Raw genomic sequence first — 13,283 nt, 5'->3', positions numbered from 1 at the left:
TAAGTGCCGCATTTACCAATCGGTCGTGAAGGACATGTTCATTAACGACTTCGTTCACTTGACCTGGGACCAATGGACTTTTGCATGTGAGGCTGGATTAAGAACACTGCTTACAGGCGAAGAGTGGACACAGAGAAGAACTGTGGACATTCAGCAGGCTTCGTTCACTTCTATCAAAAACCGTTGGGATGACATGTGCTTTATACTACTGGAAAATGTATTTGAGTGGGTTGTCATCCTTGAAAATTCGGGGCCGCGGTGGCTCAGTGGTAGAGCGTTCACCTCTGGCGCTTGGGGTCCCGGGTTCGATCCCAGCCCCCGCCAAGTGAACTTTGTGGTGGACAAACACCGTGTGCATGGGTTTTCTCGGGGTTCTCCCGTTTCCTCCCACTTTCTTCATTCCACCATTTCATTCATTTCTCATTATCACCGTCTCCTTTAGCCTAACCGGCATAACCGAGGGACATAAAACTCAAAGATTTCATTTTCATTTTTCATCCTTGAAAATTCGTTGTAATTTTCGGCGCATCACTTCCTTTGATGTAGTGTATTTCCGCTCCTGATATTGCTTTCTTATGGGATTTTGCATACTTAGTTACTGTACTATGATATACATTGTGGATGGATATTGTTGATTTCGTGTGATTACTATGGACAATATCACTGTTGGACACTAGAATTTCGTTGTGACAATTCGATTCCCGCCAGGAGCTCATGTAGTTCGGATTCCACGTTAATCTGTAGGTCCTGTTTCATATAGCCTCGTTGCTGAGAGGGACGTTAAACTCAAAATCAGATCAACTCATTTCGTTGTGACAAATGTAAACAAATTTATATTTTTCACCCAGAAAGCAGTGTGTAAGGTCGTGGTTTTGTCTTTATAAAATCTATTTCAGTCTTTACTTACTAATTTTTATGTGAGTCAGTTATCTTCATTAATTTCGGAGATATGGAGCTTTGTTGTGTATGCAGTACATTGTTCGTTTAACCGTTACAAAACCAATGAGCCTCCATAAGACCCCAGAAATGTGTTGTCACTCCCGTGGTATTTACTGCCGAGTTATACAAGCTATTTTACTCCTAGATCACGAGTTATCATTACATATGAAATAAGATAATCATGTGATACGACTTTAGAAAAGAAGACATTTTTTGATTTCACAGAACAATTATATTACTCGATAAACCTCTTGGCGACATAATATATTTTATACAGCTCAACCTTTACAGTAGTGATTAAGGAAATTAAACTTATTTCTGTCGTGCTTACAACTGAATATTTTGTATTCAGTTTGGAAATTGAATGTTACAATAATATTAACACCAACAATTATTATTTACGAATCTTGAAACTGTTGTCTATACTCTTTAAAAATATTTGCCTCTTTTTCTAAAATCTCGCCAGGACTCCAGGGCCTAAAAGAGAAAACATAATGTTAATCTTTGTTAGAAAATAAGCTTTTATTGTTTTGGACAGAAAGTGTTCTCAAATTGTATATTTGCATGTAAGAGAAAACAGAAGATACAATTATCATTAAATTTTGATTTGTATTGAATATTCGACGTTACTTATGGCCTGTAAGTCTATATATGTCTGTTTGTCATAAATAATTGTGTTCACTTTCCACTACAATGAGTTGTCTTAATTGTGGTAATATTATTAATTTAAAAATATGCTTAAATTCTCTTTTTTAGCATATAATACCTTGTTGCTTGGCATAATTATTGTCAGTACAGAACGAGCATTATATTGCTAGTATTCCCTATGTTCGATAGCTACTCACTATAATGCAGCACTGACGTCAGTGATGATCATATGGTCTGAGATATGAGATAACTAGATTGTACAGCCACAAACATAAATAAGTAGAGGTTGGAGCCATAAGATATAAACTCTTACCTCTACTTATTTATGTTCATAACTGTACAACCCTTATATGGAAACATGCCCATTCTCTCTCGATCAGCCTCCCTCCCTCAGAAAGTCATATTTTCTATACGAGTGGAAGGTTTTTGATTCGAAATCTGTCTATATCTTCATACCTACTAAATGTATATTAATGAATCTTGGCAAATATATAGCCTAGGACATGTAGAATTTTTCGGGTACCGGTACCTATTGTGCATGTACCTGACCCTGAACCCAAACAGCGGTGCCTCTTTAAAAAAAAAAAAAAAAAAAAAACCCTAGGAAAATGTTCCGATATTTTCCCGTATTTAGGGATGTATGAGGTATGTTTTGAAAGCCCTCATACAAGGTGGTATTGGAAAACCTTAATTATCCCTGCGACCAATGAATAATCATCCATAACATCATTCACCAAAGTAGACTCAGTTATGGTAGTGTGTGGAGGAATTACACACGTCGAAGGTGTCAGTACATTGGGTTCGGTCTTTGCTGACTACTCTTCAGAAGCAAACACAGTGTCAGATGTCGAGTCACACTTGTTTAATCTTTAGAACAATATGAGTTTTTTTCTTTTATATATATATATATATATATATATATATATATATATATATATATATATATATATATAGCTGTGAATGAACGTTGGATGAATCTATGATCCTGAGGCAAAACAGGAAAGCAAAAAGTGGAAACACTCGTCCTCACCTCCACACACACGCTCAAAGGCAAAGTTGCAAAAAACTGCCGGTATGGTAATGTTCTCGATTTTTTGGGACTGTCGTGGGATCATCCTTACAGATTACCTTCGGAAGGGTAGTACTACCACTGGCACATACTACTACTTACTTCGAAGGAAGTTAACAAGATGCTGTCAAGAAAACCCGACGCGGTATGCTCACCAAAGGGATCCATATTCTTGCGGATAATGCACCCCAAGCAGTGTCAGTGGAAACTACTAGATGTAACTTTGAAATATTACTGCATCCACCCTATACTCTGGATGTGGCACCAAGCGACTTCTTATTCCCACAAAGAATTCGCTTCGAGATCGCCATTTTAATAACTCAGATGACGTCATTATGGAGATTTTCTATGCAGTCTGCAGAGTTCTGTAATGACGGCCTGTAATGACGGAAAATTTTCGTCTGTACATTATAGACAATTTTTCGATTCATGAAAACTTGTTTCACTTGTTCCTATATAGTACTGAAAATTGTCTGAACCATGAAAATTTTCAGATTCTTTAAACGATCTTTCAATTTTTAACATTTCTATATATGAATTCAATCAATTTTATGAATACTGAGGAATTGTTACTTGATCACTGATATTTGTTAAGAACGGAAAATTTTCCGGAAAAATACAGAAGAAAATTTTCCACCTCACATCACGGCTAAAGAACGATGTAGGAATAAGTGGAGTATGTTTTTATAAATCGGAAAATTTTCCGGTAAATTTTCCGTTTCAAAATTTTCCGGAAAATTTTTATCACTGTGTGTGAGTACTATCATTCGAAAGTCTGATTCATCCTAAAGATGATAATGTATGAACTATGAATCTAAGATAATTAGGGTAGAAGCAGTAGCTTCCTAAGTAAGAGTCTAAAATTTCCTTTAAAAATCAGTTATTTTAAAAGGATTAATCGATATCTCGAAAATAAAGCCGATTCGACGACCTATTTATTTTTCATGTAGCTTTTTTTTTCTGACGCCCTGCATAAATAAGGAGAGTTCATGAATTTATTTAAACTTATATTTCATTCACTCGTTAACCCATCAATTTGTGTCTAAATTATTATGGTATTAAGAAAATAAAATTTTCTAATCTGGTTATAATTTCTAATTAATAGTTATTTAAAGGATGGAAACCTATAAATTTGAATTTCTTGCTTTCAGACCTAGTTCGTCTTGCAGCAAAACAATGGGAGACTATTGATGAAAAGTCAAAACAGGAATTGGCTGTTCAATATAAGAAAGATCTTCAAGAATATGCAACGAAACTATTAAAATACGAGGGTCAGTTGACCGACGATCAGAAGCAGATGATCAAGAATGCGAAAGAAGAAATGCAGTTGGAAAAAGAAAAAAGAAGTTTTAAGAAGGTGAAAATTAGTTGCAAGTGTTAATATACTAATCACCAGGGCCCGGATCTTGTTGACCTGAAATTTTCTAAAATGTGTCCTATAAAATGACACTAAAATTCCTGTAAAATGATCCTAAAATTCACAAAAATTGACCTTAAAACTTGCGTTTTTTAAAAACGTTTATTTCGTTAAACGCTGACATTTTTTTAATATTTATTGGATTTTAAATATCATTTCTCACTCATTTTCAAAAGTTTTGTATTAGTTAGTTGCAGTCCTTTGATCAGTCCATTGTTCGGCATTGTACTTACTGAAAGCGTCAATTCACTTCCGAGTTGAAACTAGGAAGCACACTTAAAGAAAAGAAGTTCACAAGTGTAAACTATATACATGAGAATAATAGATAAAAACCCTGTTAAAAATCTTTGTATGTCTTCTAATCCATTTTTAGTTATTCACATGATCACATCTCTTGTGGTTAACAACCCAAAACCATCTGTTTGGCCACCTACCAACCCCTCCTCTCGTCAACCAGCTACAGCTTAAGTGTTCATTAGCATTTTAGGAATGCAGGTCTTCCACTCCAATAGTCAGGAAGCAGGATCCGTTTCCTTATTTAGAAGAAAAAGAATAAAAAGACCATAAGTGACCTAAAAGTTACCTGAAAATATTAAAACAGCAAAAAATGACGAAAAGTTGACCCTTAAAAAATATATTTTAGAACCTTGAGTTGACGGATAATGTTTTTATTTGAACTTGCCTTGTTCCATGCGTAACAGAAAAAAAGTGACTTGTCAACAAGATCCGGGCCCTGCTAATTACTTACTAGAGCTGGTTACTAAATTATTGTTAAACCATTACTACTTCTTTTTCCGATAGTAATAATAGTTTCTTTCTTTTTGCCCACTTCACATCTGAGCAAGTGATATAGTAATATGCAGTCCATTATGTCTCTGTGTTCTTTTATTCTGAAATTTGCAGGAAGTATCTTACTATTCTGCATGTGTCTAGTGTCTTTCATATGAGGCGCCTAGTATCAAAACCCGTCAAATCCATTTTTACTGAAATTGAGTTATATATTGCTTTTTATATGTTTGATCTAAAGGAATTCCATGGAAACATAATTTTGTTTAAAAGCTTAATATTTCATACTAAAAGACTAGTTCAAATATGGGACTTCGTACGCGTGTATATCGAGCTTCACTACACGTTTTGCAAGATTACTCAAAACTAAGCGAAATGGATGTGGCGGATTTTGATACTAGGCGCCTCATACTATGATTTTTTCTTCGATTACGATTGTTCCATACATCTTTTTCCTCTCTTGTAGACAACTCCCGGTATCCAGTATTATTGTTGATATTATTTTCACTTTTTATGTGTTTCTCTTGCTCTCTTATGTCTTGGAGTAGTTGTTTGTATATTTTTTTAGATGCCTACTTAGGTTTGTTGTGTTGCGTATTATCGTAATCTTTTCTTTTTCTTTTGTTGTTACTGTAGTATCCGGTATATTATGATGCACTTCGTTGTCTGTTTCTTCTGTGACTTCGGTTGATGTTAGTAATACGATATTTCTTCTGATGTCATTTTTCTGTTTCGTTTTATTTCTTGGTGCATAGCATTTTCCCTTCTGTATATTCCATTTGTGTCATCATGGTGCATGCATTTTTTATGTATTGTTTCTGGATAATTCGTCTTTTTAATAGTGTTTTGTATTTTTTTACGTGGTCTTGTATGTCCTTGAACTTCGTAATATCTTCTGTTTCTGGATACAAGTCTTCCACTTTCATTCATTGAAATGCGTTTCTGTTCTTGGCTGACGGTATGAAAACATAAAGCAAAGCAAGCAGCTTCAAAGTATCTTTGTTCAATTCCTTTCCGTCTGTACACTGAGGCTTACTGATTAATGATTTTTAACATAACAAAGAGTTTAAATTATCGCAGAACACATTAGTTATATGAGAAAATATTTTGGAAGTTATTTATTCGAATTAGAAGTATAAGGAAAATTTACACGTGTTTTATGTCTGGTTTTATAAAGCACATTTTCGACAGCGTACGACACTTTAGTTGCTACATACCTTCTAGTTGTTAATTGCTAATGTAATCAGTTTATAAACATTGATCACGAACACAGCAGCAACACATTTAATTTTCGGTTATAATGATCAGCAAATGAGTAAATAACTGATGATAATCCTTGACGGTAGTTTACCCATATATTCTGAGAGCCTGGAGAAGAGACAGCAAACTCGCTGTTTTGGCAAGGTATGTTAGAAGAAGGTCCCACGTAATGGGAAGCACTAACCCAATACAAAATACCAGCTTTGGAATCTATACAGAAATTTGACAAATAAATTGAAATAACAGGCTAGTTGGTCTGAAGAGCGAATGAATTGAATTTGGTTCAGAAGATTGGCTATTTCGTAATAGCAGTAGTCTAGTATTATTATATAACATTATTATTCCTTGTTTTTTCTATATGGTAGTCAGATGCAGTCGTTGCAGAGTCTAACAGATCATTGCATTTTAGATGGTACCCATGTACTTCAGAAACTTTTACCAGAATTATTTTTTTGCGCGTCGAACAAGCTTCATTCCCAAGAAAATTCTGGATTCTTCTATTGCATGCTGCTCATTTTTGTTTTAGTTTTGTTGTAATGACACTATCTTTCATTTTTTGTCAGTGTTCCCAAAAGAAACGCTGTACACGCTAATATCCCACCAAATAATCGGTGATTCATTCGCAGACTTGTTTGTGCATCTGCTTTCGTTATGCTCATATGTCATATACAATTTCCATGTAGACCCTTGGGTGACTTCTTGTTTAGTTTAACATCCCATGATTAAGGAGGACGGGGATAATGAGATAGATGATAATGGTGAAACGAAAAATGGGGGAAACGGGAAAACACCTAAAAAAACATGGTTTTGGTCCACCACAAAGTTCACTTGTCGCGAGCTGGGATCGAAGGAACCCCATGCACCAGAGATGAGCAGAATATCACTAAACCATCGCGGCCATTTGGTTGACAAACTCCTATTTCAGCGAACGTATGAGTACTCAATGATTTGCCTTCATGCTTTCCTCAATCCGTAGAAAATATTAGGAAGTGATGACAGTGGGTGCATGGCCAGATCCTGCGTCATGCGACAAGTATATAGACCTACGTGGAATCACATCTACCATTTGTAGATAATTTTCCGTGGCACACAGTCATTGTTCTACATAGAAACCATTCTCTTTAAATGACGATCGGCATGATTTCTGCCAGAATTAGAGCTTTTCAGAACATTGTTCACTGTCACAGGATTTTTTTCTCAACTGGTAACTTTATGGATTCAGATGCATGTGAGAGGAGACTTGAATGGTAACTCAATAGACACTGCTCTTTATCGTGTATGTTTGTTTCGACGACCGCGTGATATATGTTATTCGCTGTTACTCGTAGGCGCCATATTTTGTAAGTTTTATGGGTGTAGCGCCACAACAAACTATAGTTGAAAGAATTATTAGACAATCACTGTATATTTTTAGGACTTTTTCAGCAGAGTTCTTAAGGTCACGTTATGTCAATCTTGCTAGTTAATAATATTCGGTCTAGCCATCCATTCATGAGAGCTTCTTACCAAGTGCTGCACAACAGCTAATCAAGAAATCCTTTAATTGGTGGAAGAGTGCTTGCTCGTGGCTGAGTGGCTAACGCTCCCGGATTCGGAGCGTACTTTCTTTACGCTCGGTTCCGGATTCGATTCCCGGTGGTTGGTACTTGCCTTTAAAAATAAGCTCCTGTCTTATATAGTTTCACAAGGGAACATCTTATATTGATAGTAGCATTTTCCAGTCAAACAATGTGCAATCGATAGAAGAGTGAAGGAAAGTGAGAAATCCAAAGTTTTACGAACCGACACCCGGAAACACAGGAGATACAGAGGAAAGAAGGATGTAGAATCATGTGAAGATAGCAATGCAAAAGATACATTGACACAGAAAAAACTTCAAAATGATTAAAGTAATGAAAATGGTATTTACACAACAGTATAATAAGCAAACATTGTACCCACAGACATGCTCAATAACATCATATGTAATGCAGTGTTGCCAACTGAGTACAAAATGAAGTTTTGTTAAATGCCACGGAACACAAATTATAGCATGTAGAAAATCTAATTATGATTAAAACCATACCTGTGAAGTCATGATGTACCGTGTTGCCAACATTTGAAGATAGGCCTATATGAATTCATACATAAATTTCGGATGTAGAAGAGTACATTACCAACACACTGCGGAGCGCTTTATCAACAGCAACACTGAAAAATTGACTACCAATAATGTGTGAGGTAATACAATATTACGTGCATCAGAAACGTGAGCGTGCTAATCAATTGTCAATCCAAGAGCATGCATCATTTCAATTTTGTGTGTTGTGTTGGATACTATTCTGATTTCCACTTGCGCAAACCTGCTTCGACACTGTGCTTCGTCCCTTATTTTCGTGCTTCAGTGATTATATTATTGTTTGTGGTCTCATAGTTTGGTTTTAACTAGTTAGAATCGTGTACTGTATGTTCTCTTCTACATCCGATATTCATATAGGAATTCATATAGGCCTATCTTCAAACGTTGGCAACATTGAACATCACAACTTCACAGATATGGTTCTAATCATAATTAGATTTTCTAGATGTTATAATTTGTGTTCCGTGCCATTTAACAAAACTTCATTTTGTGCTTAGTTGGCAACTGATTACATATGTTATTGAGCGTGTCTGTGGATACAATGTTAGCTTATTATACTGTTGTGTAAATGTAATTTTGATTACTTTAATCATTTTGAAGTTTTTTCTGTGTCAATGTATCTTTTGCATTGCTATCTTCACATGATTCTAGATACTTCTTTCCTCTGTATCTCCTGTGTCTCTGCGTGTCAGCCTGTAAAACTTTGGATTTTTCACTTTTCTTCACTTCTCTATCGATTGCACATTGTTTGATTGGACAATGCTACTATCAATATAAGATGTTCCCTTGTCAATGCTGAAAAGGGTCTCTTTCGGGCGCTAAGCGCAAGTCAATCCAATGAAATTTAATGTGAAGAATGCACTTTGCTAGAAGGAAGTATAAATAGCTACTACACATTTCTTAAATTCATTTTACGTCATTATGCCTTCCCATGCGGTTTCTCCCTCAACAGATAATATTGGTCAATAGGCTGAAATCGTCATTTAGTTTTTGTATGCATATCTATGAATTTATTCATAAATATGTTTTGAAGTTAAAATATACAAAACCGAACCCAGAATCAGAAGTTTTCATAATGAATTCTTGTAAGTTGTTGCCGATACTTTTGTATGATCTATTACCGCGTTTCCTATAGTCCATTACCTTTTTATTTTACTAATTATTGTATAATGCATGAGTGAAGCGCTTGACCGTTCTATTTTTCTTAATGAAATCTCAAATTAATTTTGGAGGATAGGTAAGTTATAGTTAGAACCAAGGTGGATAGATCAATCAATAAAATCAAATGTTTAATCTTTTCTGTAAGAACATAAAAACACATTAAAACTACTTTCTAATTTTATTTATTTGTCTGTTTCAGAGACAAAAAGATCTAGGACGCCCGAAAAGACCACCAACTGCTTTTGTTTCTTTCGTGAAACTGAAAGCACCATTCAGGGGAAACAAATCTTTTAAGGTAAGATGTGGCTATTTTAGTACTCCATTACGCGTATATTAATTTTGATATGCAATATTATAGATAGTTTCGGTGATTTACAAGTAGACTTTTCTAGAATGAATTAAATATCCTATTCTAAGTTTACAATGGCATAATTCATGAATTTTTGTTTTGTCTTTGAAATCAAATATTTGGAACAGTCAAATCTTCCTGGTTTTCCATTGTACATTCTCTGTATTGCTTGTAACCATGATAGTACATTTGCTTGATATTATTTAACTGGGAAGCTGACGCAATTTAAGGAGCTTAATGGTTTTTGTTCTATACCTTAGTGTTACGATAGTTTTCTTTCACAAAGATCGCAGGAAAAGCTGTAGAAACCTATTGTGTAGTGGAATGGTGAGTCTCTTAGTGGAAGGAGAAACTTATACGGACATTTTATTGTAAATTAGAGTAGTAATTCATTTTATGTAAAAATTAAACATTTCTTACTTTTTTCTGATTACCTGTTCCCGGGTTACAACTCTCACAGAGGGCAAATGACTGTAAAGATAACAAAGAGAAAAATTCATACGCAAATATAATTTGCAACATCAAACAATAAGGTTATTTAGAAAGATTAGACGAAGGCACATACCAAGTTTCACTAAAATCGAATTAGCTTTATGAGATTATAGTGAAACAGACAGAAAGACCAACAGAGACATAAATGCTGGTTTGAGTGCAATGGTAGAAACTCGTTACGTTCGTTTCAGTATATATTTAGTTTCGGATGCAAGGTTATTTCTTTAGTTTATTAATGGAAGAAAAATCTAGAACATTCTTACTTTTGATTTAGAATTATACTTAGTGCCTTATATTATTATCTTAACGAAAAAAGTAAGAAAAGTATAATAGATTGAAAACAGATGTAAATGTAATATTACTTTTTATAGCTATTCCTTCCACGAAACCACGAAATAAAAAAGTGTGCTTCATGAAGAATCGAACATGAAACAGCAGACTTGTAGATAAGAACGATACCAACTATGTCAAATATTCACGTGCTATGCTCCTGCGATAAAATTTAAACATTTAAATGATTGTTATATTTCTGTTGTGTGAAAGTTAACATATAACGATTTTTCTGTTTTCTTTGCTATGCCTTGTTATGTGTTGCGTAAACTGCATTTGCAAGGGGCATATATATAAAATCAAGATTCACAGATCAAAATGTTGTAATAAGGTCAATGAAATGCCTACATGAACTGATTTTCCCATACCTTCCATTACTACAAGGGGCAAAATATACTATCCAGCAAACAAAACACGTGCTGCTTTTATATTATTATTATTATTATTATTATTATTATTATTATTATTATTATTATTATTATTATTATTATTATTATTACACATAATACTTATCTTGAACTAAGGTTCTGTCGTCTCACTTTTATTAAAATGTCTGCCCTAAGGTGGAAAGGAGGTTTCAGTGTGCCAAAAGTAGAGTGTCTCACGACTCCTCATGTTAGGAAGATGAACTAGGTGTATAAACTCCTTACTAAGAAGAAGACGTTTTGAAATGGCTTGTTGAGTCACTTTTAATGATCCTGCCAATTCTTCTTGCGTTTGACACGATTCTTCAAGAAATAATGCATCCAATTCTGCATCTTCGAAAAGCTTCTATCTTCCACCACAATGCCGTTCTTGATCGTTGAAACCACTTACGACACGTTCTTTCACTAATAGCGGTCTCCCCATAAGTATTCGACAGCATTCGATGAGCTTCCGGTGCAGATTTCTTCATATTGAAGCAGAAAATTTAAAACCTCCCGCAAATGACGAGAATTTGGCTCGTAAACTGACATTTTCAATCGGAAATAACTTTACAATGCGGACAAAAAAACTGATGTTTCGATGGTATGTTGACAAATGCTCAAACTTCTTATATGACATCTATATTTGTTCATTTCCACCACCACTTACCGCTAGAGCCATCTGTTGGAAAACGGCAGAAGTAGAGTTGTACATACAATAATAAATTACTTCCATTCAAACATGAATGTTCTTTGTCAGTAAAATGCAGATTCATTATTTACAAAAAAGATCTTGCCTAGCCAGGATTCGAACTCGTATTAAAAATAAACATTATCACGCGAATCCACTAGATCGAGAACACATGTCTATTAGCCTTTTCCGTTTCTTTCTGTTACTGTTTTCCACATGCTTTGATCTCGTATCAAGTAATATGAGCATGTATATGTGCATCTGTTAGTTTGACCTGCAAAGCAGAACAAATAATATGAGTACATATCAGAATATTGCGAGCGGTGATTATATTAAATGAGAAAAAGTGGAAAGGCTATTACTCACCGAAAAAAAAAGCAGAATTTCATTCTACATGCAACAGATAGCCCTTTTGGAAGATGCAACTTCCTTCTTCAGCCTGTGGTAGGCGTCAAAAAGGATAAAAAACATGAAGGAAGGTTAAAAAATGGTTAAAACGTTAGGATATGTAAAAAACAAATCTATCAAACATTAGAACACACGGGAATAGAAACTCACTGACATTATACACTGCTGTCCACTGTTTTCTGCTCTTGCTTTCCAAATGGTGAAAGTATGTAGTGAAAAGATTACTCCAAATGATATTTATTTCTCGTCTATCCAGGTTAAGTGAGGACCTTCTTTGTGAATATAATATGAATCTTTAATTTTTCGTTCCGTTGCTGTTTTTGCTATTTCAATTAAACATGTTTCTACGATATGTTGGTTATAATCTCTAAGATGCGTTGCTAGACCGGATAACTGTTGCAGATTCCGAGATTTCGAGGTACGAACGTGCTCACTTATTCTAGTACAAATGTTCCTTTTTGTTTGACCTATATACACTTTATCACACTGACATTTTACCCGATAGACGCCACTGCTTTGTAAAGGGTCAGTAAAAATGCTTTAAAATTAGTTATGTATTTATCTATAGATTTTGGAAAAACTTCTGAAATTTTGATATTCTGTATTTGCAGAATCATCTTGATTTTTGCTGAAAAATGTGGAACCAAAGGTCCAATCATATATGGACTTGCAAAAATACATAAACCTAATGTTCCATTAAGACCAATAGTAGCAGGTTTTGTCATCCTACATATTTACTTTCAAAATGGCTATATGATAAACTCGTATCATATAATATTCCAGTTAGCTACACGGTTAAAAACAGTTTGTAGTTGAAAACATGCTTGAGTTCCTTTGTTGCTGCGAATTCCATCCATTTGGCATCTTTTGATGTTGTGGAAATGTATCCATCGATATCAGTAGACCTGGCTCTACAGGCAGTGGAAATGGCTTTACTTAAACTAAAAGTGAACCCATACGAAACCCAATTAATCTCTCGACTAATAGCCTTTTGTCTAAGGAACAATTTCTTCCACTTTGAAGACACCATTTTTCGACAGGACGATGGATTGGCTATGGGTAATACCCTTTCTCCAATATTTTCTAATTTGGTACTGGACATGTTTGAAACAAACATCCTTCCTAAATTTCCTTGTATTACATATTTTCGATATGCTAATAATACTTTGATTTTGTTCAAGGACCCTCAAGAATTAAATTAACTGTTCGA

At 34.7% G+C, this 13,283-nt stretch overlaps 1 protein-coding gene across 2 annotated transcripts in view; it reads left to right on the top strand.

Annotated features, from left to right (window-relative positions):
- Window positions 1-13,283, top strand: part of LOC145686389 (transcription factor A, mitochondrial-like) — a 54,399-nt gene that overhangs the window by 37,402 nt on the left and 3,714 nt on the right. For both annotated transcript variants that reach the window (XM_081759665.1, XM_081759663.1), the window contains 2 exons: window positions 3,808-4,013; window positions 9,599-9,694. In XM_081759665.1, the coding sequence (XP_081615791.1) occupies window positions 3,808-4,013; window positions 9,599-9,694 (302 nt within the window). The remainder of the gene's footprint in view (window positions 1-3,807; window positions 4,014-9,598; window positions 9,695-13,283) is intronic.

This window comes from Thermobia domestica, chromosome 5 (genome assembly GCF_964235325.1).
Source record: "Thermobia domestica chromosome 5, izTheDome1.hap1.1, whole genome shotgun sequence".
NCBI lineage: Eukaryota > Metazoa > Arthropoda > Insecta > Zygentoma > Lepismatidae > Thermobia > Thermobia domestica.
Note: the sequence above shows the minus strand (reverse complement) of the source record. Positions and strands in the feature narration are given on the sequence as shown.